The 25,682-nt window shown below is 40.4% G+C and overlaps 1 protein-coding gene across 1 annotated transcript; it reads right to left on the bottom strand.

Annotated features, from left to right (window-relative positions):
• Positions 1-876: 876 nt before the first annotated feature.
• Positions 877-1,982, bottom strand: LOC113029880 (uncharacterized). The gene is made up of 2 exons (XM_026180903.1): positions 1,724-1,982; positions 877-1,380 (listed from the first exon to the last, which is right to left on the bottom strand). Exons 1-2 carry the CDS (start codon positions 1,877-1,879, stop codon positions 877-879), a joined length of 660 nt encoding a protein of 219 aa, XP_026036688.1. The 5' UTR covers positions 1,880-1,982.
• Positions 1,983-25,682: the final 23,700 nt, after the last annotated feature.

Raw genomic sequence — 25,682 nt, 5'->3', positions numbered from 1 at the left:
GCCAGTGTAGTTTGGCTTATTGAGTTCTGATCATACTCTTATTTAATAAGAGGTTTGTTTGAATGGGACACTACATTATTAATGCAGAAAGTTCATCTAAAATTTTACTGTTAGGTCCATGGTTTTTGGATAATTGCAACCAAGGTGTGTTTAACTGCAGACTTTCAGTTAATTTAAGGTATTCCATGTTCCATATTCCAAGTATCACATTAACTGTTTAGCATTTTTATACATGGTCATCACCAGTGTTGGTCAAGTTACTTGAAAAAAGTAATTAGTTACTGATTACTGATTACTTCTCAAAAAAGTAATCCCGTTACTTTACTGATTACTTGTTTTCAAAAGTAATTAATTACTTAGTTACTTTTAAAAAACATGATACACTACCTGAATGCTTGATAAAGCAATAGACCTTTTGGGCCAATGCTATTTTTTCTGCATAATCCATCATATAAAAGGGAATCAAATGGAAAAGTGTTTTTTAAAAAATTGTTTATTACTTTTAATCTTAACTTTATAAACAGTGCATCAAACAAAAATTAAATTAAATTCAACAGTCTTTGACTTTAATAAATTTGTTTAACATTTGAACATATTTCTGCACATTACACCATATTTTAAGAAAATAAAGGCTTAAACTGTATTTCTGCATACTCCAGCATATAACATAAATTATTTTTGTGTATACACACATCTTTTCATATAAATAAAGCAAAAAATAAATAAATAAAATTAATAAAATTAACAAAAACATCTTTTAACAGTTGGTAAAGTGCAGAGAGGCATAATATTGAGATTACAAAAACAGAAAATGCTATTGCATGCTACATTTAGGCTGTTAATCCAGTCTCAGTTTGTGGCAACCCTGAAAAAGACCTATGTTTTATTGTTTTCTTTTAGACTGAAACAGTGGTTATATCGCATCAGCAGAAGCTTCTCAAACCTTCTATCAGACATTCTGTTCCTTTTTGGGGAAAGCACCAATCCACCTAAACTGAACAGCCGTTCCACTGGTGCAGTGGATGGAGTTGGACTGTTGTATTTCATGTACATCTTTTTGAGATTTGGGAACTGATTCAGAATCTCAAGCTCATAGCCTGACCTTAAAAAGTCAGTTATTTCTTTTTCTGCTGAGAAGCTTTCTGTGGGCTGATTCTGAAATTCAAAAAAGTCCATTTCGGCTGGGCTGGCTGGGATTTGGGACACATTAGTGTTCTCAGTTGCAGGAGCAGCTTTACGACACTCTGTTATCAGGAGCTCCTTCACATACTCTCTCCTACGCTCATCTCTCAGCCAACGAAGTTTAAACTTGGGACAAGTGGCCGCTGCGAGAAGTCCTTCTTGGCTGTCCAGAACAGCATCAAAACGAGTCTTGATGGCCTGTAACATACAATATGATGCAACTAAGAATAAAATTATTTTACTGTATAATTACCTATTGTCAATATTTTGTGGGCTTTACAGCTCTAAACCATCTATATTTTCTATTATCAATACTGTATGAGATTTAATTTTGGCTGAGGCTTTTGTTGATATTATGATTAATATTCATGATTAATGATGATCAATGTCCCTGATATTTAACAAGGGGTGAATACTTGGTCTTTTATTCTATCATTTTAATAATTGTACCCACTGCTTAAAACAAAGTATAACATCCACCCACTGTGAATGGTATAATAAATTTAACAAATCCACCCAAAGCAATTAATAATTATCTTACCTTTACAATGACATCTGGAAGGCTGGCTGTCATTCTAGAGAGGTCATCTTTCAGGGCAAGGGTCTTTGACATCAGGCTTGTGAGTGTTGGCAGTAAAGCCCCGTAGGTGCACTCATCCCCTTGTAAGATGTCCAGAGCCACTGTCAGGGGCTTCATCACAGTACAGTACTCTTTCAAGAACTGGTACTCCCTTTCATTAAGGCACTTGATTCCCAGTTTTACACACAGGGGATTAAGTTCATTCAAGGGAATTGTGATGATTCTAAAAATGGCCTCATACAGGGAATTCCAACTTGTGGATGTTGGTACCATTAGTTTCCTCCGACTGACTTCCTCCACCTGTTCAGAGGCTAATGTTGATCGACTTGCTTTAGTCCAAAGAGCAGAACATTTTGCAATGCTACTCCTATATACAGCCTTGGTGTCTGCACAGGAATTTAGATGTTTGTCAACATCGCTTGTTGAAATCAAGTTAATTGTGTGCGATGCACATCTGTAGTGTGGAGGGAGGCTGAACTGTGCATCACCAGATGCAGCTGAAAGAGCTTCTATGACATCAATAAAGGTCGGTTCCTCGTCATCACCTTCTTCATTTTCAGATTCAGACTCCAAATGACAGGGCTGACATACTCTGAATGCTTTGGCAAAATTGGATGCATTATCCGTTACAGTGGCAACAACTTTGCCTTGTAGTCCATATGATGAATGGATTTCTTCAATCTCTGCTCCAATTACATCATAGGTATGGCTGCCTCTAATTCTCTTGCATGCTAGAGCGGCCTTGTTGTGTTGTAATGTGGAATTAATCCAGTGAACTGTTACACCCATAAAACTTTTATTATTTACCGTCCAGATGTCAGCAGTGGTGGAAACAAACTCTGCCTCTTCGAGTGTAGCCTTCAAGTTAGAGTTCATTTTGTCATATTCTCTCTCAAGGTATCCTACAAATGACTTTCTCTGGGGCAGCTTGACACCACTTTTAGTTGGTATTTTTTCTACGATGCGTCGGAATGATTCAGAGTCAACAGTGGAAATCGGCAACATGTCCTCGACGATATAGGCAGCGACAAGCTTCTTCAGTTCAGCGGCAGTCCTGTCGCTCTTACGTCTAGTTTAACCTGTTTAGCAGGAGTGGGTCCATCTGAGGTTTGCCCGGTGGAAGTAGATGTGGTAGCCACAGCGGTCACGTCAGTGAGGGGATCCTGGGGGTTTTCTGTCAATTTAACATTCTTGTGGCAGCGTGCTAGGTGCTTGCTCAGGTTGGAAGTGGAATTTTTCGACGTAGAAAGAAGTTTTCTTCCGATGCAGAGTGTACAACGTACGCTTATGTTTTTGTCGCTTTTTAAAGAGTCAAATTCAAAATAATGTCGGTATTTCCAAGTAGTAAATGCTGCACGATCGTACTCTATCCCTCGCTCCATGTTTTCTATTGTTGACACACGAGCTACCATAGCCGTCGCACTCGCTTGCGTCATTGTCATGAGACATTCTCGCAAAAAGTTCACGGTTTTAGTAACGCAGTAACGCAGCGTTCCTACGGGAAAGTAAAGGTAATCTAATTACCGTTTTTGCAATAGTAATCCCTTACATTACTCGTTACTTGAAAAAAGTAATCCGATTACAGTAACGCGTTACAAGTAACGCGTTACTGCCCATCTCTGGTCATCACCAAATGCTGTTTCCTCCCTCAAGAAGTACTGCTAAACCTTTACTGCAGCTTGTTTGTGGGTCTCTCTGCCTTCAGTTTGCTCTACTGGACTGAGATTAAGTGACCGACTTGGCTGTTGAAGAATATTCCACTTTTTTGCTGTGAGAAACTCTTGGGTAGCTTTTGCACTTTGCTTTGGGTCATTATCCATTTTCACTGAAGCTCTGTGTGATCACGTCTGCAGTGTTGGGCTGAATCCGAGCAGAGAGCATAGCCTAGTACACTTCACAATTCTGCCTGCCGCTTCTATCAGCAGTCTCATCATCAATAAACACAGGAGACTACGATGGCTGCACTAACAGCAATAGGTGCCTATGTCATAATACTGTCGTCACTCTGACAGATGATCACGAGCTGTTTCTGTACTTCTCTATACTTTGCCCCTCCAGTCAATCTGGTCTTGCTTCAGTGGAAGCAGAGGTTTACACTGTTGTAACCCCCTGTATTGCCATTCAGGAAGAGAAGTCTTGATTGTAGACTTTGATAATGATGCTCCTATCTCCTTGAGACTGTTCTTGACTTGATTAGATGTTGTGAGGTTGTTTTTGTTAGCCAAGGAAAGGATTTTGTGATCTTCATTTCTCTTCTCTGGTCTTTCAGGCCTAGTGGTGTTGCTGAGCTGGCCAGTCCATTCATTCTTTTCAGGAATGTACTGGATTGTTGATTTGGCAACTCCTGATTTGCTCCTTCGACGAACCAACATATTGTTAGACCTCAATGTACCAATGAACAGCTAACAGTTTCTATTTCAACGCTTGGAATCGACTCCAAATCTCTGATCTGTTTAACTTTTCATGTGGTTAGCAACCTTGCCTGGCAACGTAGCTGCTTGTCTAACTCTGAAAATAGCTTTAATTGCTAAATAGTTGCAGCAATATTTTGATCTAACTCGATGTCTGCATCAAAAATAGATAATAGATTTGAGGTGGTGGTGTTAGAGCAGAGGGATAATTGTTTCCATTAACAAATTAAAATAATCACCTATTGATGAAGCTAGCTTAAAATAATAATTTTAATATGTTGTTGTGAGTCTGTTGACTCTTGAGCACTGCTGTATATCCTCCCTGAAGTTGCAAACAAGACTCTTGACTCTATGGCTTATTAAAAACATCTTTAGATTGAAGGTTATTGGAAGATGAATGGTAAATAATTCTGTCCACAGTCAGGGTGTCATGACAGCTCTCAGTCTCCAGATGCACGTAGGAGGTCTACTTTATAGGTCAAGTCTGCAATACAGAGCCAAGCCCTCTTTCTAACACATTACTAGTAAAGTATCACAAGGCTTGTGATGCCTGTAACAGCCTGAGAGGAAGCACATTTAATTATCTGCAGGTCGAGGGTGAAGACCAAAGACAACAGCAGTAAAAGGTTTGGAAGGAAACAAGGTCAGTAAATGAAGATTGAGGATCCCAGATCTAATTAGTGAGGAGTCTTTCTACAGTTCAAGGAGCGTGACGGGCATTTATTTTGTGTACTTTGTTGACTTTACATATTCTTTTTAAATTTTTACAGTAATGTGCAAAACTCTTGAGCCACACTTCATTGTTGTGTATTTTATTTCCAAGCTGCCAGACTTTCTTGTATTTTTAAAATAATCTTGAGTAATAGTCATCCAGGCTTTTTGAAGGTCTATCACTGTTTTTCTTTGTACATTAGCTGCTTTTTCAATTATTAACAGTCCAGCCCATGTTCCTGCCCAGTTTATTTTCTTTAGCCAAGTGGGAAATCTGAAAAGCCCAAAAAAGTATCTGAAAGTTGTGTCCATAAAAAATTAGGAAAAAAATCCAGCAAAGACCTCACGCAGGACCATATAGATACATCTGGGCTTTCTCTTTCTCTTTCGCTCTAGCCTCATCTTAGTGGAAGAGTTTCAGGAAGGCATTCTTAATAAGCCTGGAGAACTATTCCTGAAGACTACTTAAAGACATAACAAGAAAGCTTCCTAAGAGAGTTCAGACTGTGATGAAGAATAAAGGTGGTCATATCAAAAGCTGACTTTTAAACTTGTTAGAATTGTAGCAACTCTGTGTCTGTCTTATATACTATACTGTTCACCATACAGGTAAGGTTACATTAGCCCTGTGCTTCCAGGTACACACTCCTGGTTAAGTCATGCTTAATCAACTTTGTTCAGATCAGTATGAAAGCAAGAATAAATATCCATGGCATACATTACATTTCCACCATGTGGTCACAAAACAACTCATGTGTTTCATCTTTCAGAAGAAACAATAAATATGGTTTAAATAGATTCAAACAGCACTGCTCAGCATAATTCCATTTACATTGGCTGCAATGTGACAAACTGACAGACTGAGCTCATCCTATTCATATGAGGTGCAATAACCATAAACTAATTATTACCTTATGCTTACAAAAGCAATAGCGCCATGAGAGGAAATCAAATGCAGATAACACAGGCTGCTGATTCCCTGTTGGCATCACTGGGACTAGATGTGCAAGCACTGATTTAGCATAGACGCTCTTTGAGCTCATATAGCCCTGAACCTTTGAAACAAGCTGGAAGCTATGAGACAGAGCTCAGCGAAAACCATGCATGACTTGGTAAGAGAGGACAGAGGTCCTCAGTGTTGGAGGATTCATTATCGGCGGACCATGCATGCTTGCCTTTAAATCCTGCTTTACCATATTGAATATAAACTGCCATATTAAATCTGTGTTCAAACAGATAATGAGGCTGAATAAAGTGTTCCTGTTCTTCCTCCACTGATGCTAAGGGCTTCATTAAAGGAAAAAAAGTCAAGCTCATGGCATATAATTTGAGCAAAGTCAACGACTGATGTAATTGATTGTAATCTGGCAATGCACCAGGCAAGCTGAGGGCATACTCTTGCTGGATGACACCCTTCATGTTAATCCCTTCAACCTGCCCCATCTGACATGAGGTGAGAGGGCTAACAGAGAGGGAGACAACCATTCACACCTATTGCTCAAATACCCAGAGAAAACCCACACAGACATGGGGAGAAGAAGCAAACTCCCCGGACTGCATTTGAACCCAGGACCTTTTTAATGAGGTGATGGTACTAACCACGTCTCCACTGATCAGCACAGTCTATCAAAGGGATAAGATAGGAAATATAATTGGGAAGTGACTGTAGTGCAGCAGCCAATAACACTGAAAATACAAAAAAGTGAAAAGTGAAGACCTCCATGAATCAACATCTAATATGATATGAGGAGGTTAAATGTAAAATGAATGCGGTAAGAGGTGGGGAGGATTTTCTGTGTCCTTGTGGCAGTGGAACTTGAATATGTTGGAGAAAGTATTCAGCTGCGTGGCCAGTAAGAGGTTCAGAGGCTGGATCTATTAACAATCCACATCATAGACAAATTCCCTTGGTAAGTAATAAGCATGCATTCCAACAGCTAACAGGTCAAACCAATATTCAACCCATAGAAATGCTCCATTCTTAAAAACATGCCTGAGATACACCAGTTTTCAGTCAAAACTACTGAAATTCTTCCACATTTCTTCTTACTGCTCAGATTAACATCTCTGCCCACCCAAAAAGTCCTGAACTTAGATATAATCACGCTGTGGTCCAGCTGGCTCGGGAATGCCTTGAAGTTCTCTTAAAGAATCCGGAGGTGGTGGCAAGAGATGGAAGTCTGGTTTGTTAGGACTGCTGAAACCATGACCAGGACATGGTTAAGTAGCAGAAAGTGGACGAATAGATTTCAAAAATACTTTTGTGTTTGGTTAGATTTAGGCACCAGAAGTACCAAGGTTATGCTTTGGGTTAAAATCTCTGTGTTGTTAACGACTTGTTAGAAGTTTGATGCAAAGAGCTTTTAACCCAAGTTTAATCTTTGAACAGGCAGAAGTGAAACTGTGAGCATGTGAGAGCATCACACTAGGGACAAATATGGTGCATTTATCTTGTTGGCTTGCATCAGTGCCAAATTGATATTAACTGATGTTTTTGAACTGTGCCAAGGAGGTTATGTTTTAGTGCATGCATCTGTGCATGTGTGCCACTCAGTCTGTAAACACAATAACTCAGTGATTCTGATCAGACTTTGAGGTCAAGGTCAACTTCATGATTTATTGGTCGAAAACTGACAAAAAGCCTCATAACTTAGAAACTACGATTCTTACAAGTGTGCTGTGTATTGTCAATGAATAGAAAGTGCTGCATAAAGATTTTAAATATCATGTGACATCTGACCTCTGACCTGTACTTTATGGACAGTAGATTGATCTGAAGGTCAAAGTGATAATGATGCTATATTAGAGCTATTTAAGACTATGATTCTTACTGCCATTGTTTGTATTGTAGTTGCATTGGACTGTTACACACACATTGCACTACAAACCTCTTAAAGGAAGATCAAAGTAAAGAAAATATATACAAAATACAAAATTAGTTTCAAGTTTTAACATATGATGCTACAATTCTGGTTCAGCTATCTGCATGTGTGATGCTGCTCTTTGGTGCATTTCTGTAATTAGACAGCGAGCCCCACCCGTATGAGTGGATGCAAAAGGCGTACACAAAAACATCTGCGCCTGTCGCTCTGAGACGTGTGCACATAAACACACAGAATCGACGGTCTCCCGGCAGGCCTGCATTGTGAACGTTTCTATGATTGATGTCTCTGACCTATTCTGCAAGCAGGCAGCAACCTGATTACCCCATCATCATCACTGCTGTATCTTGTGGCACAACTCAAACACACACACACGCACACAGAAAAAAAAGAAAATAACAGCAGGTTCTTGTGACTTTTCCCAGTAAAGTTCAAACTTGCAGGTTGCAATATGATCAAATTGAATTCAATCATGTGACCTCAGAAAACGTCCTCCAGCACAGGATGTGTTGCTTTCGCAGAAATCCCTGAGAGCAGTTTGGTGTAGTGGAGGGAAAGCAGGTTCTTGGCAGAGCGTGGGGCATGTCACCCATTTTCTTTTTGATTACTACACATGTCTTTATTGTCTGCACAGAAACCATGAACACTGCTTTTCTCTTTGTGTCTTTGTCCTTATGATGTCAGTGTACTTCACAGTTGGCTGATCTCAGGGTTACATCTGCTATGATTGTATTCCTTGCATTATCTTCAACTAAAAGTTTGATTTTATACCATTTGACCAATTAACAACTCCTATGCATACAGTCATTGGGCATCATATGCATAGCACTGTTCTTACCCTGCACATACAAGCAGTGCAAACACAAAGTTACCATCTGAACTCATCTGAGAAGTCAGAAATTATTCAAGCATGACACCCAAACCAATAAAACTAATTTTTCTGTTTACAAAAATTGGCATCTTAATAAAAAACAATTATGTGCTGTTTAATTAAATACAATTTTCCTGCTTTATAAAAAAATAGTAAACATTGTATGTTTACTATGTTTAAAATGTATTATCATTAAAATTTAAACAGCTTGTGCACACTGGTGGATTTACTATTACAGAAATATATAAATCATTTTGGTAATTCATAATTTAAACCAGCTGTGGCATGAACCTTATATTGGGTGGTGGTCTAATTTTGTTAAGCACTGTAAATTCACCCCTTCCTCATCACCTCTGATCCTCTTTAAAATAACTGTGTTTTTTGTAGTAAATATCGATATCAATCCCTAAGAAACAAAGACCACCATTGTGGAGAAGACCACAGTCCCAAACCTGAGGGTTCAAAGTGTCTTTTGTCCCGTCTCCCTCCCCTCACCCTGGTTCTGTCAGGCGTTTCTGTGTGCACTGTCAAACATTGTTAAAGTATGGCAGCTGATTATGGCAACTCTTTTATAAATCGTTTTCTTTAACTTTTATAAAAACAATTTCTAACCTCAGGATATTAATTTGATTTTATGTCTCTTATTTAAGCATGTTGTTGCCTTAAAGTTGCCATAAAGAGACAGTTACAGAGCTGGTCAGCCTTTCATTAATGCAGGTAACAGTGAGACAGGCTGGCATGTTGACAGCTACAAGTCTTTTACCATTTTTCTTTTCTTTTTTCATAACTACTGTCCAGTCAAAATGAGCTTTGATGTTATTGCTTTAGACAGCCCCATTTCCTGTCACCAATCCCTATCATCCTGAAGAAACAACCCACCCTGCCATCCCCCCCCCCCCCCCCCATACAATCACCATCTATTATTCATTCAATTCACCAAAGCCATTTGAATACATCAAGCAAGCAGGCAGTTTTGTCTGTGTCTATCAAATTTAGCTGCAGGAACGCAGGAGGAAAACAAACGGGGAGAATCTGCCTGCCCATTCATGCCTGGACAATGATTAGACATGGATGTTTGAGTGCACACAGTAATCCATATGTATGGAAATTCACTCAAGCATTTACGTATGGCAGGTTATACCAACCTGAATCCCTGAATCACACTTACTATAAAATGAACTGAACTTGAGAGCTGTCAGATTGCTTAAAAGCACTCCCGTCTGCCTTAGCTTCTTTTAATTATTCAGTCTCTATCCATCCACCCATTTACAATTCACTCGCTGCACTCCACAACTCCTCTGCTCCTTAGCTGAAGAGCTCGTTCCCCATGTAGACTCTGGCAAATTAAACCCCCTGGAACGTGATGAAAGCGCGAGGAAAGACGATGTGGACAGAAAACGAGAAGAAGATACAGGAGGGGAAAGACAGAGAGAGCAAAGGGGGGAGGAAAGGGAGAAATTGAGAGGATGGGTGGGCAGGAAGTAGGAGAGGAATGACAAGACATGAGAGAGGCCACCACAGGGAATTCTGCTACTTGAAAAAACTGTCAGCCACTTAGCCTCTGAAACAAGTTGTCACTGCTGAAGCAGCATCAACTAGCTTCTTATAAGACTGGAAATTTCTTCTGATTTGCTTTTGTAGTGCTTGCTTTACATTCTACTTAAAGTTAAATAAAACAGAGGCCAGCAGCAGATACTGTAACTTTAGATCCAAGCTTGTTGAGTACTTGTAGTGGGGACCAGACAGAACCTGATGGACCCTCTATTTTTTATGCCCAAGCTGGGGTGCGTGAAGACCCTTGAACTAGAAATGGCAGGGGTCTCGTCTTTTCTCTCTTCTTTTCCCTCTCGCCCCACAAAAGGCTGCAACAGGTAGCAGCTTCACTTGAGCCTGGTTCTGCCAGAGGTGTCTCACTCTTAAAAGGGAGTTCTTCCTCCCCACCAAGTGTTTGCTTACAGGGGATCATTTTGTTGTTAGGGTTCTCCCTCTGATACTGTATGCTCTGTACCTTCTAATATAAAGAGCCTTGAGATTGGTGTAAAAATTTAACTGGACAAATGCATAGCCTATAATCTGTTCTTTAGATCTGGCATCGTCAAAGCCACACCATTAAATATATCAAAATGAGATGTGATAGCAGCTATAGCAGAGCATGAATGTAGGTAGGAATGGGGTGGGATTTGGGGTTCTTAATAACAGTCATTTACAATGGAAACTGAAGCTTTCCCTGAACAGGATTGTTTTGTGTTCACACTGGTATAAATGAAATGACTGAATGCGCAGCAATGATCAGGCTGGGAAGGTTACTCTTCCATTGGGGAGTCTTTGTTCTAACCTACAATTAACGTTGTTGATTAAATTATAGGCTATATGGAAACCACTGCGCTAAATCAGCAACACATAGCCTGTAATTAATAAGAGCGACATGATCCATTGGTCAGAGTTAGCAGCTCCTATTTAGTTTTAAAATATATATATATATCATTGTAGACAAATATCCATCTGTCTTCTTCTGCTTGTCCAATTTAGAGCTGCTGCCTATCCCGGCTGTCATAGGGTGGCAGCTGGGATACACCCTTGACAGTTCCACAATCTATTACAGGGCTAATGCAGAGAGACGGATGAGCATTCACACTTACATTCACACCTATTGTCAATTTAGCATCACCTATTAACCTAATGTGGATGTGTTTGCACTGTGGCAGGAAGCTGGAGTACCCATGCAGACATGAAGAGAACATGCAAACTCCACAGTAACCAGTGAGCGGAGTCATTACTCATAGCTACTTTGGTATTAAGCAGTCAGCAGCACACATAAATGTGATCATTTTGAACCAGTGCAGGGTCTTGGTGAACAATCTGGAGTTAAAATCCATCTTAATCCACACAGTGTGATCTCAGTTCCACACAAAGTTGTTTGACCACCCCAACCTTCACATTCTGGTTATAGGTCCACATCTTAATTCATGACATGACAGCTTTCTTCCAGAGATAAAAATCATTATCGTTCTTCCTTTTTAGACGAATAGCTTCCACATGGGGGTGAAAATAAAGTGTCCTGCTGAGACATGCTGAAAGTCAGCTGAAAATGAAAATACTTCTATTAGATTGACCGCTGAAGACATTGTTGGAAACCAGGTTTGATTTATGAATCAATTTGTCATCATCACAGAGTGTCAAAGCAGAGCCGACAACGCTCACTGGATTTTCATTTGTCATCTCGGGACTGTCTCTGCTTTGATATGAGCCATTCTCTCTTTCTCACATTCCCAAAATTGCTTTCTGTTTGTCAGAGCTGATAATCACTTGTATATTGTAGCCGCTTAATGATTAGAAACATGTCTTACGTAAGAACCAATCTGAGGGGAAAAAAACAAACTGTGTCTAAAGGTTAAAATGTCAATAGGTTGCAATCAGAGAATAATGGTTGAATAAGTTAGGATAGAATACCAGTACTGGTTATATTATGCAGAGAGGACAGGACAAATGTTTAAAAGCCAGGACAAACAGAGATGTGCAATACCACAATTTCTTTCCTGTTTTTATATTTTCAGGCAGAGACTCTGGCGTAATTATTCTTCTCTGAGATAAGCCTCTTGCATGGCTTTTATCTCGGTGAAAGCAGGTGCATTAATTGTCCAGAGGAGGATAACAAAAGCTGAATAGAAACTGCACTGAAATCATACTTGAAATGATTGATGGCGTTTCAGTGATGGGTATACCATAAAAAAACCCCTGAGTGCTGACATTCAGCTAGAACATTATGACTCACTCTCCGCTTGTCTTCCTGATTCTTGACAGTATTTGCCGCACTTTGGATTTCATGATTTGGATTTTCTGCCTTACAAAAAAAAAGTTAGGTGAAAGAAATAAACTGGATTGAGCCGTCCCACACTGCCCAAACCAGCAAGTCGTTATCTGCTTGCTGACAGTGTTTCTGACAGTGTTTAAATCATTGCCATTGCATGACTTTATCAGCCTCTCACATATTTAAGGAAGAACTTTACAACGTTGCTTCATTTCATTGAGGTTTGCAGATTTGTTTATGCTACAGATTTTTAATGCGGTTGAGGTGCAGACTGTGAGACCTGTTGTCCTGTTGCATGACACCTTTGGTCCAAGGTTTAGCTTTGACTCTGTAATACCTTAGTACAGAGGAATTAATGGTAGACTCAATAACCAGTGTCCAGGTCTTGTAGTTGCAAAACTAACTGATTTACCATTCTGTCTTTTTTTTGCCGAACAAGGTGTTGTGCCAAACTTCTCCACTTTAGTCTTATTTGCTCAGATATGTTCCAAAAAGGTCTGTTCACCTAACCTATGTTAAGATATTCGTTGCAGAGGGAAGATGCTTTCTTCTGGCAGTCCATCCCAACTACCCACACACTTCATCAGTTGTTCCCTTATTTCACATTTCCACATGTTACAGATGTTACATTACATTCATTTTCACCTCAAAATGGCAAAGTGAAAATAGTTCCCTTTAAATTCACGCAAATGCATTAAAAACAAAAAGCAAATATATGACGTGCACATAAGTATTCACAGCCGTTGCCATGACACTAAACTTGGGTGCATCCTGTTTCCGCTGTGAGATGTTTCTACAACTTGGCGTGCGTCTGCCAGTGGGCCACCATCTCCATCCCTCTTTCACCTGAGTGTGCCACAGTATTGAGCATTGTTTTTTTCTTCTTACATTTTTAGTGAATTTGCAGGAGTTTAAAGCCCATTTTTTCACTTTGTCTTTATGGTGCTATTATATGTAGTATTCTGAGGTAAGAAATTAATTTAAACTGTTTTGGACTGAGACTGTAACATGAAAAATGTAGACGTGAATACTTTCCAGATGCCTTTTTTCTAACTATACTGCTGTGAACTTCAACATGTCTGTTTGTAGCTCTTTGTTATTTGACATTTCTCTGAGTATCGCACGGTCTGACCTTTGGGTGAATTTTCTGGGAAGTTCTCTTCTGGGAAGATTGTGTTCATTGTGTTAACGCACACTTGAATGCTCCAAACCAGCAAAACACTGAAAGCTCTGCTTTTGTAGCGGAGCTCAGACTTGCTGACGATCAGTTAATCAAGTGTATTTGATTTGCAGCACCTGGCTGCTTCTCTCGCTGTTACTTACCGCTATGGAAACGGTAACGCTGTACTTAGTTTTCCACAGCTGCACAGAGTTTTCACATGAGCGTATTTTCCTGCTTTGTGTTGATTTTTTTTTAATGTATCAAATTCCATTGAAAATCTGAATATAAAGGACAAAAACAAAAATCAGCATTTAAAGATTACGCAGTGAGTGTGTCACATTGTTACGGCCCACGTAATGTAACATGCTTTGTTATGCTACTCTTCCCACTCCCAAGAGGGGAACAGCAGCAGACAACAATTCAAGATATTGAGCAGCAGTTTATTTGCGTCAGAGATGAGTCATGCCCAAAACAACAAACAAAAGCCTCCAAAGAACCCTATTCTCCCCAACAAGGCAAACAAATGACAATATGTGTTTGTCTCTAACCTAGATGTTCAAAAACAGATAAGAGTTTCTCATTCCTAATAATCTGAAATTAAATGCCCAGCATAATCAATATATCTCATTTACCATTTACAAATAACTTTTTCAAGTAGCTCACGGCAAGCTGCACAGGTAGCACAATCTCAACTCTCAAACTCGTAACTATTTTCAGTCATGCCACATACATAAAACTCTTTCTGGATGCAGAAGCGGCGAGGAGAGGGTGAATGTCAGCTGGACGTTTTTAAGTGGCTGCTGATCCAAAGACAGCAACTTCATTAAATTCGCCAGTGACTGGAATCAGCCTGTCTCATTTCATCAAACAAACACGCACATGCACTCAGTTGAGGAGAAGGAAACATAAATATAAACCGATATCATATATATCAGGGATCATGATAACGTCCCTCCACCCCAAAAATCAAGCATTTTGCAAATTTACAAATGTTTGATTCAAGAACATAAAGCCACGATGTTCTCCAAGTCTTTGTTTAAAGGATTTCGGTTATAAAATGTTGAAGCAACAAAGACCTGCACATGAGCGTTGTGGTCAGAGAACACGATGGTTGGGATACTTCTGGACCCATGATGCACTTCCAAGTGCTGTAATGCATTAGTTTGTCTTTGTTGGGCCTTCCAGGGTCTGGTTGACTGGTAGCCCTTTAATGTGTTTACCACCCTGCCATATGTAAATCAACTGTGTTGCTTACTCACACTGAGAGTCTGTACACTTAAGGGAAGTTTGACTCGGGACCCTCCCACTTTGCTGTCACCAGTAGTTATTTCTCTTTTTCTAACTTTCTATGGTCTCTGGTTGCCACATCACAGGAAAACACTTCCTGTCTGAATGGTAGAGGTGGGGATATCAATCAAAATATCAATAGTATGGATACCAAAGATACCGTTATCGACTCAATACTAGCATGATAGGATGGATACTTTGTTTCTGTCCTCTAAGTTGAGTATTGAATTATGTTTTTGGAGAAGAATAATATAGCTCAAACATGCTCTTTGAAAAATGTTTGAACCTTTTCATTATTTATATGTAGCCTGTAGCACATTTCACAGAAGTTGACCCAAAGTCCTGTAGAGACTGGCACACTTACATTCCACGTCTCCAAAAAACTCCGTTTCAAAATACATGAAAAGCTGAAGGGTGTGTTTTGTTTTGTTAACTAATTACTGTGGAAAGTAAAAATCAAAGTGATTTAGTGTTCATTAAAATGTGTTCAGAATTTAAAAATTGATGATGATTCATCTCATAAATCATGCAACACTACTCTCCCCTACTTAAGCTGCGTTTACAGGTTAAAACTATTGGTATCAGTATTAAAATACTGTGTGTTTGTGTGTTTACTTGATATGAGCTGGATACCAAAATTTGCATTATCACACAGCACCATGGACACCTCAGACCTGTTTCTGAATGATGCTGTAATGTCACTGATGTGTTCCAAACTCTTCAAAAGTAAGAGCGGATGATCTATGCCGTGTTCGTCCTGCTTCAGCAGATCAACCAGCCCCCAGAACACCTCTAGTTTGGCTATATGAGTGCTCATGACTGAGATCACAGCAACGTGTGTTTTTGGGAGGTGATGATTACATTTACCACAAAAATATGCAAGTATCTTTCCATAGATCTCTTGATTGGACTCTACAACCCTCCCTCTCTCTCTCTCTCTCTCTCTCTCTCTCTCTCTCTCTCTCTCACACACACACACACACACACACACACACACACACACACACACACACACACACACACCAAATTAAGCTATCTCTGTCTTAATCATTTCCTCTCATTTGTATGCAACAATCCACGCTCTTGATTCTGTCAGGAAAAGATAACAGTGTGAGTGAAGTGTGTGTGTAATTGTGTGTTATGTCATTTCTCACCTCTTGGACTGCTAGAGTTTCCCCTCAGGCACAAAGTGAACCCTTCCTTGTGCTTCAGATTTTACAAGCACACTGATCTGGATGTTCTTTTGTTATATCTGTGTGTATTAATCTGTGTGAATGTGTGCATCTGCGTGTGAGACACACACTCATCGTAACTCCAAAATCAAAATCATAGTTTAGTGTTTTTATTTATGAGGCTTGCAGAAGCAGTCATCTGTCTACAGTCAAAATAAGGAGTTATAAAGTGAATTCAAACCTTTTTTTTGAAGCCAGCTGTGATTTTTTACGTTTAAAAAGAACAATATAAAGGAATGAGTTTAATGATGATGATCAGGCTGAGAGGTCAAACACACCATGACTTAAGGAAACACCAGCAAAGAGAAATTGAAATGCTTTATGGAGACAGTTATTTTGCTATGAGTATCTACATACCTTAGGCTTACCAACAAAGCTGTGAAAAGACACACATTTCTGCTTTTCTATACTTAAAAACAATAAATAACCTTTAGAAGTGGTGACAAATAACTGCCACTGGCATTCAGCAGAAATCTCCAGCTGAGTTGGACACACTCCAGCTCCACTGTTTTTAGACTGCAGCTGGTGCCGGTAGCCTTTGCTCTGCTCTCCAGGAGCTCCTCTCAGGATTGAAGGCCCAATCCAACCAGTCTACAGGAGGTGGGATACTAGTTCACGTGTTGCAGAGCAGAACGAGGAAGACCCAATGATTGATTAGACTGCCGGCGATCGTTGCCAGCAGCAGTCGAAGACACTGAAGCTGGAGTCCATCTGCAGAGCAAGACTGAAGAAACACTAAAAAAGAAAAAGGAAAAAAGAAAAAGAAAAAGAGAGCTGTCTAAAGAGAGAGAGTAAAAAAAAGGTCGATCATGGTCAAGTTGAAGCTGCAAAACCATATCCAGGCAGCAGCTTGATGTACTTACTGTACGGCCACGGCTTTTTATTTAGTAGCTTAAAATCCATAGCTCTGGTCAATGGCTGTAGCTGCAAAAGGGCAAAATTGACCCTGTAGTGGATAGAAAAATCAAAATGACTGGAGAAGACCATAGCTGACCTCCAAGTCGATTCCTAGTCAACAATATAGCTAATTTTCAGAATGCTCAAAGGAAAACCAGGAAAACCTTACACAATCTACTGAATACTGACAAAATGTAATACTTCTGGGATTGTGAAATCTGAAGATTTCCAAGCCAAAACAACAGTCTTGGTGTTAGAAAGCACTGTGTCAGTCACCAGCTCTTCCAAATGGATAATGAGCCCAAAACTGCATCCAAAAGCACAAAAAACACAGTCGAGAAGAAAACACTGGACTTTTCTGACTCATTTGAGTGTTGAAATTAATACAACTGAACATCTGTGAGAAGAGCTTAAATTCCAGCTGGGTGGAAAGGCTCCCATCAAATCTGAGGCTAATAGAGCTGAAGAAGAGACAAGCCACCCATTGAAAGCGTGGGTACTTCTGTAAGAGCTACAGAAAAATGACATGTACATCTACACAATAGTAATAAATTTGCCATTTTTACGTCATTTCAAATAAGTTACACTGAAAATCAAAAGCAGCGTTCTGTTGAATATAGAACAGATGATGCTGGTGCCAGTTATGTTTTGGCAGTTTTGACTTAACTTTGAGAGAAAATTGTCTATTTTGTGTGTGTGTGTGTAAAGCAGTGTAAAACTAATTTCGGCCACATTTGCATTTTGCACGGTGTTTTCCGTTTACAACAGCAGCAAAGCCGAATCAGCTGGAACTCATTTCCTGTCATACCAGCCATTAGCAATCAAGCAGCGGCACAGGATTGTCTTAATGAAGTATTGATGCTTTATGAGAGGTTTCACACAGGAATCAAGTCCACGGTGACAGCAGGTAGAAAGCTACAGTATGAGCTCATCTACAGAGCTTTATAATGAGCGCACACACACACACACACACACACACACACACACACACACACACACACACACACACACACACACACACACACACACAGTAGTTTGGAACACAGCTCTTGTTTTTATAACTCTGGATGACATCACTGGATGTTCAGGCTTGACTGTCTGTGATGCTACAGCTGCAGGACACACACACACACACACACACACACACACACACACACACACACACACACACACACACACACACACACACACACACACACACACACACACACACACACAGAAACAAGCCTTGCAGGCCCTTTGACTCGTCTGGCCTGATTCAGACAAAGTCTTTGCTTTCCCACGCTTCCAAACTAGAGCAGACGTTCCTGGAGTAAAATGCAGTGGGATATTTTGACACCGGACACTCTATTGGAATATTTTGTCTCATATCTAGATCAATCGCGTTAATCCATCAGTGTCTTTTTGGTTTCTTTTTGGTTTTTATTCACCGAACCCGCACACACCTGTATACACAGCACACACCTGGAGCGCCACACGCTTTGTTTGATTTGGATTCGCTGGATTTCTCCACCTCAAACGGAGGCTCAAACCAGGTCCGCTGTACGCACGGATATTTTTAATCTGTCCGTCCTGGCGGCTTACACGTAGAGCGGCGATCCAGTCAGAGATCTAATTGTGTTGCCAGGCCTCCTGCCTTAATCCTCTGAGCGCCGAGTCCAGGCTCGAGCTCGCCGTCCCGTTGCAGCGTTTTTAAATTGAACGGGACAGCTCAGCATTATGGCATCAATCTGAAGGATTGCAGGTGTTGAAGCCTAAATTCCCCGACATTTTATGGGCCTTTCTGCATCCGTCCCACTGAGCTATCAGTGGTTTACAGCAGTGTGTGCTGACGTTACGTGATACATCCTCTGGGAATGAATTAACTTCCTCTTAAAACCTATGCGTTGTTGGCATCTGGCATCAGCCTGAGTCTCAGCTGTCTTTTTCCTCCCTCCATCTTTTTCCACTGTTGCTGTATGTGCCAGGGCTCCACACTGCCTTATGGACTGATTACAGCTCTAGCCTCAGTACTGTCAATGAAAGACTCAAACAGGGTAATAACTGCCTATTACTGGGCTTTTGGAGAAGATAGTTTGCCATTTATTAGCCCTCCTCTTCCTCATAACTAGACAATCAATGAGTTGGACGAAAGTTTATTTATTTATTTGGTGTTGATCTTAAAAAGATATCTGTACATTTACGCACAAGGCTGACAGAGTGTCACAGAGACAGCCAGCAGAGAATTGTACACATGCAGCACACTTAGACAGCAATCGCCTCAGCTGCCACTACAAACCAGCGAAAACATTGGTGTTAGCTTCACCCCATCAGCCTGGTGTCAATCACAGATGCCAGTTTCAGGGCTCCAGAGCACATGCAAGCTTGCAATTTTCACTACACTGTCATGATATTTTGTCTGGACTGGTGAGACATGAAATCTGCATGGATAACTCGATCTAATTACACAAAAACGCATCTGCACTTTATAACATACAGTATTTCCTAATTATACCAAAGAAGGACTTAACTCTCACCCTTGTCACTGAGTCTAAAGAGCCCTTGTTGGGCCTTTCCTACTGGGGCTTCTCCTTGCCTTGTTGGAGTGGAGACAGAGAAGACAAAATTGGAACGTTTGGAACATGGAGACAAAGCTTCGTGCACAAATTCAGTAACATCTTTTTTTTCAGGAAAATGCACCAAACTAATGTTGTCCCTGTTATTATTGTTTCATTCAGACCACCACTCAGTTTTTAGCAAACTGAGTCCTGGGTACAGTGCATGAAAATGAGGCCAACAAGTCCCACGAACGATGCAGACATATTTCAAATTTATGGAAATATTACTATTAGAACAGAGGAGACATACATAAGAAAAAGGCAGGTGTATTAAACTCTCGCTCGCACACATGGTTTAACACTGGCAGGTTGCCTCACGCCTGCAGCCTGAAGGTAGCAGATGTCTCGAGGACACGGTTTACAAACTCGATTCTCGCTGCTATAATACCATCAGGTAACCAAGTGCTCATTTCCTGAGCAGTGTGTTTCTCCATATTGTCTTTCACGTTCGAGTCGACCACAACGTTCAAACTTTTCACAGCATTGCTTAAAGCTCTTTTATGTAATTCAGCAGGACTAGAAAATAACTCTCGAGTTTCACAAGCCACAGTGGAAGGATTGGTTGGAACCATGCGCTCAGACACATGGAAGAGATTTGCTTAGTGTTGCGAGAAGATCATTTCAAACTTAAGCTCACTGTGAATGAACGATAATAGTTACATATATTAGCATATACAGAATTAACAAGAGCTGGATCTGTGCTGCTTGTGATGGTGGATGACCCAATCTAACAGAGACAACCATCGTCTTTCACCTGTTTTTAATTTGAAATTCACATATTACATCCCTGTATTAAAAAGTTTAGCTTATATCGTTTGCATGGGAGCTCAAAGATCCACGATTACCCTTTATTGTCGATAAGGTGGAAATGACAGAATTTAATACAAAATCAACACTAAAGTCTGTGTTTTAGCTCTGTTGATTCATTTGAGCTGAATTTGACCAGAATGGCTGTTGACTGACCTTAGTCTGTCTTAGCCCTGTGCAGGGCACAGCCTTTCTTTGTGCTTTACTCACACTGCTTTCCAGGTATAGGTGCTCTGGGTTTGCCCTGGTCTCCACTTGCTGGCAGTGTCTCCTGTTCCAGTTTTCAGCCAACACATGTAAAATATTCACCTGTATTTAAGGACAGGTGTTGGGTGTAATCGCATCTTTCAGTAACACAGTAATGTAACTTGTCGCCATACTAAATATAGTAATTACATGACAGTTATGGTTATGTTGTTGCTTGCGTTAAAGAGGTTCTTCAGTTATCTCTGGGCAGATCTTCAACTTGTGTGCATGAGGAGGAAAATGGTAGAGCAGGCTACAGCTTTTCAGGAGTGGAGATACGGACATTAGTTTTATTTTTATTACACAAAAGGATGAGAGCACGGCGGGAAAGTGGAAACTGCGTTCAATACAGAAATAACTGTGTTATGCTGCTAGCACAACTTTAGCTCTTTGCAACCACCATAAGCATGCTAATGCTAAGCTAACCAAGACTGCAGAGTGATGTTTAAACTCAGAGAATGAAGGTAAGCTCCCATTTTCGTTCTCTCTGGATTTAGAAGTAAGAAGCTAATTCCAGCCACAACAACCAGTTACCTGCTCTTAACTCTGCCTGGACTCATCTGAATCCATCATGTGACGTGGATGTTAGACTTGCTAAAGCTTTGCTCACAGCACAGCTTTCACACAAACCACACTCACAGGAGCACATTCACCCTGCAGGTCAGGCTTCCTGTTTGTGACACCCCGGGCCAGGAAGAGATAAGTTTAGAAAAACACCCATCCGAGAGCTGCTAGAGGCTTCACTGTAAATGAGCACGACTTTTAACTGTCACTGCAGCACATATCGCTCCTCAGAGTCTCTACTTTCTTGCCTTCTTTTTGCTTTTGTGTCGCTGAGATTTATCCAAGTGATCTATGTTGTTGTGATGCTTTCTGTTGAGGGAGTTAGCGGAAGTCAAGAAATAAAGATTTAAACCGCTGTACACTCTTTTGTTATGTTACTGTCCCTCTAAAGAACAAAAAGAAACAAAACACAAAGAAGTAAGGGATTAAATTCCAAAAAAACACTACTTTTCTGAAAGTCACTCCTTGGTTTGTTGACACTGCACTCAGTCATCCCATCACCACTAGAATTCCTCCATTATGTCAGTAGACATATCAGCTGCACCACAAAGACATCAGGCCCTGATGAAATTCCCTTCTGTTTGTTCCACAACTGACACCAAACTGATTATGTGCACAGCAGATGCCCTGTTTTTGCCTACAGTGGCTAACGTTTTTTCTTCTTCTAGTGCTCTGGTGGCAGATCGCAACAGACGATGGAATCTGCGTCTCAGGCTCATTAGTTCGTACAGGATGTGGAGTGCAAACACAGAAACAGGACAGAGCAGATGGGTGACTGCAATGGAAAAGGGATTCAGCTGAAGGGACACCAGTGCCAAACGCTATTATAAGGACAGGTGCAGAATGTGTGTTAAGTCATGCAAGAAACAAAATGTAGTGTTATAGCTGCATTATAGAAAACTGTATTGTAAGGTGATGCATGTGTCAGCTTAAACAAAAGGGGAAAGCTGCAAGAGTAGCATTGGTCCCAAATTACAGCTGTGTGACAGAGTCATCCTGTTGGCATCTGAAGTTGGATATGAACACTGGTGAGAAGTACGTCCCAGTGGGGAGGAAGCAGATAATGGAAAGTTTAGCATGAAATACACACTATTACCAACAATGAGCAGCGACTGTGCACTAAAGGAGTCTTTCATTTCAGTTCATCTGTCAGCACTGTTTTTCATGGTGCCCGCAATAAAAATTAAACTCCGGTCATGGGAATTGTTTCATACGGCATGAAATCACGGAGTAACCACGCATTACTCAATGCTGCCTTTGCTTTAATAGGGAGCCACACAGCTCCAGCAGATTCCTCCATTTCTTACAGCGATGTTGGGATGTGACACAGAAATATATTACAGTGTGTGTGATTCAAATGGATGCAAATGTAAGAGGAAAAAGAACAAACAGGGGATTAGGAGGAGCAGGCAGCGCTAAACAAGTGACTATTTAGCCTAAACGTAAACACTGAGGCAGTGTTTGTGTCACTGATGCTGTGTATCTGAGACTGACTGCCAGCAGACATCTTTAAATTTACATTTTTGGGTGGTTAGCTGATGCTTCTGTGCAGAGTGGCTAATGTAATAAACAGCAAAAAGACTCAGATGTATAATTAAAAGGGGTTTTCCACCACATAGATTTCAGTTAATACTTTTTGCAGGACCTCATGTTCAGAATATCTGGACAGAGCATTTCATCAGTGATGAAATAAACTACAGTGATTTATAGACAACAGCAGAGAGCTAAACGGGTAGTATGGTGACACAGTAGTTAGCTCTGTTGCCTCATAGCAAGCGGTTCAAATGGGTTCAAATCCACCATCTGACCAGGACCTTTCTGTGAGAGGTTTGCATGTTTTCTCCATGTCTGTGCAGCTTCCTCCCATTCAGACATGTAGTTAGTGGAGTTAGGTTAATTTAAGTGTTTCTTAATTGCCGATTGGTAGTCTGTCTTTCTGTGTTAGCCCTGTGACATACTGGTACCCCACCTCTTGCCCTATGGCAGTTGGGATAGGCTCTCACCCTGATCCTCGAGGATGGATGGTGTAAGGAGATACTTTCAATTGCTCCCTTGTCACAAGGAGTCACCAGCAGGTAGCTCTGCATGTTTGATTTGACACAGCTTTATGCCAGTTGCCCCAAAGGCGACTTGTGCCATCAGCTTGAATTTAACCAGCAGCCTCTGGCTTTGCTAAGCCAATTTTCTAAATACTAGACAGAAATATCAGGTCATATAATTAATTACCTAGCTGTTAGATGCAGGGTACATCCTGGACTGTCTCAGGGCTGACCCTGGACAGAGTCTAGCTCCTAATGCTGAATTGGAAAAACAGAAAAGGATGGATAATTAATTACATGAATATAATCTGGAACCAGCTAAGCAACTATTTTTTTTTACATTATTTTATTACTACTGAGTGAAAGGTATACATTAAAGGTGATTTAAATGAAGTTAAAACCTAAAAAAAAGTAACAAATTATTTAAAATACAAAAATCTTACAGGGGCATCATGCTTGCCAAAGACTTTCCTGTCAGGTGACCTGAACCTTAACCTGTGTCCACAGGCATGTGTGCTAAAGCTCACTGTAGAGTACTTCCTATCAAAACTCCACACTGTGCATTTTTAATAGATTTAGGCCAGAAGCATTCACTAAATCTGTGGAAGTGGAAAAGGAGTGTCATATTAAAAAAGCACAGCTGACCCTGGTTGAAGATAACACTCACTGTGATATTTAGCATTTAAGGATCTCTGCGAGTTAAACATGCAAATCTGAGGTTGTTTATATATTATTGATCCCACATTTTGTTTCACTTCCTTTGATGTGCTACATAGATAGTTTGCTGAAAATTGCCCAACATACTTTGCTAGAGCTTGTGGATTAACTTCTATCTATCAGAACCGATGGCACTAATGACATATGTGTCCAATTACAGTTTAAAGACAAGCTAATTGCAGCAACAGTAAGGCTAGCATGTATCAGGACTGAAATGTGTGGCAGAGAATAATCAACAAAGACATTAAAAAATTAGTGCTGTCAGCGTTAATCTTGTTAAAATGCTATAACCGCATTAACACTGCAAATCTCGATTAGCGAGTTAGCGCGGATCGCCCTGTGCGTAGGGCTGCACAGTGTCAATGCGTTAGCGCTGTTAGCTCGTTAACGCCGAGCAAGGGGCGATCTGCGGATTTTAACGAGATTAACGCTGACAGCACTAAAAAAAGTGCACGAATTTTCCATCTGTCTATCAGTTCTCTTCCACTTATCCATGTCAGGGTTGCGGGAGGGCTGGAGCCTATCCCAGCTGTCTTAGGGTGAGAGGCAGGTTACACCCTGGACAGGTTGCCAGTCTAGCACAGGTCTGACACATAGAGACAGACAAGATTTCAAACTAACTCCACTAACTGCATGTCTTTGGACTGTGGGAGGAAGTGGGGGTACCTGGGGAGACAGCGTGTAAACATGAGGAGCATGTGCCTGATGGTGGAATTGAACTCAAGACCTTCGTGCTGTGAAGCAATGCTGCCCTAAAAAGCAAGCAGTCATTTTCTGCTGTTCACCACAGGTCCACCACTCTAGAACTCATAAATGGACTTTAACAAACCAGAGTCATTCTAAGACAGTGACTAAAATAGAAATTCTTACAGTAATTAGAAAATTGTTTTTTACTTGTTAATAATTTGGATGTTACACTAGAGAAAGACACATGTATTAGAAATGAGCCTCTTCACAGACACATCTCTTAACATCCTAACATCTGTGGAATCTGAATATTTCCCCCTCTAAACACAAATCTTAAACATTTGAAAAAAAAGTGCATTATTGTTATTAAAATGATGCACATATTCAGCAGTAACACAACAAGCCCCGGGCGATCGAGAAATACTTCACTTAATCTGTTTGCTGGATTCACAATTCCCTCATCATAACACCGCTAAACAAAAGTAACAGGGGCTATATTATTTGGCTACATTCATTCTAATTATGCATTTTAGTCATACAGCAGAATTTAAATGCGATCCCACTGCTGCCTAATGTTAGCAAATAATTTATCCACTTATTACATAAAGTACATCGAATGCAAATATCTTTGTGATTATGTATAAATACCCTCATAGAAACATAAAGCATCACTTTTGTTTCTGAGGTGATCATTTTATTTTTTTAACGCCTTTGCTGTGCTGTTACATCTGCCATCATTTTAAATAGTTCACACTTTTATTCTTCTTCAGGTTTCATTTGTAGTTTCCACGATGGGGATGATCGTTGTGGAGCTGCCAAAACTTCCCGTTGTTGTATTTTTCTTTCTTGAGCTTTGACAGTTGCACATGAGTGATATGCAGGTGTTTATCGGCATCATAAAGGAAAACACTGCTGTCAGGATTAGATAACATGTCATATGAGATGCCTGGACTCAGCGGGAGCAGGATGTCTGCCTTGACACCGTTGCTTCGGCCATAGGGG

Source organism: Astatotilapia calliptera, chromosome 9 (genome assembly GCF_900246225.1).
Source record: "Astatotilapia calliptera chromosome 9, fAstCal1.2, whole genome shotgun sequence".
In the NCBI taxonomy this organism is placed as follows: domain Eukaryota; kingdom Metazoa; phylum Chordata; class Actinopteri; order Cichliformes; family Cichlidae; genus Astatotilapia; species Astatotilapia calliptera.
The sequence above is the reverse complement of the archived record's forward strand: the minus strand, read 5'-3'. Positions and strand labels throughout refer to the sequence as shown.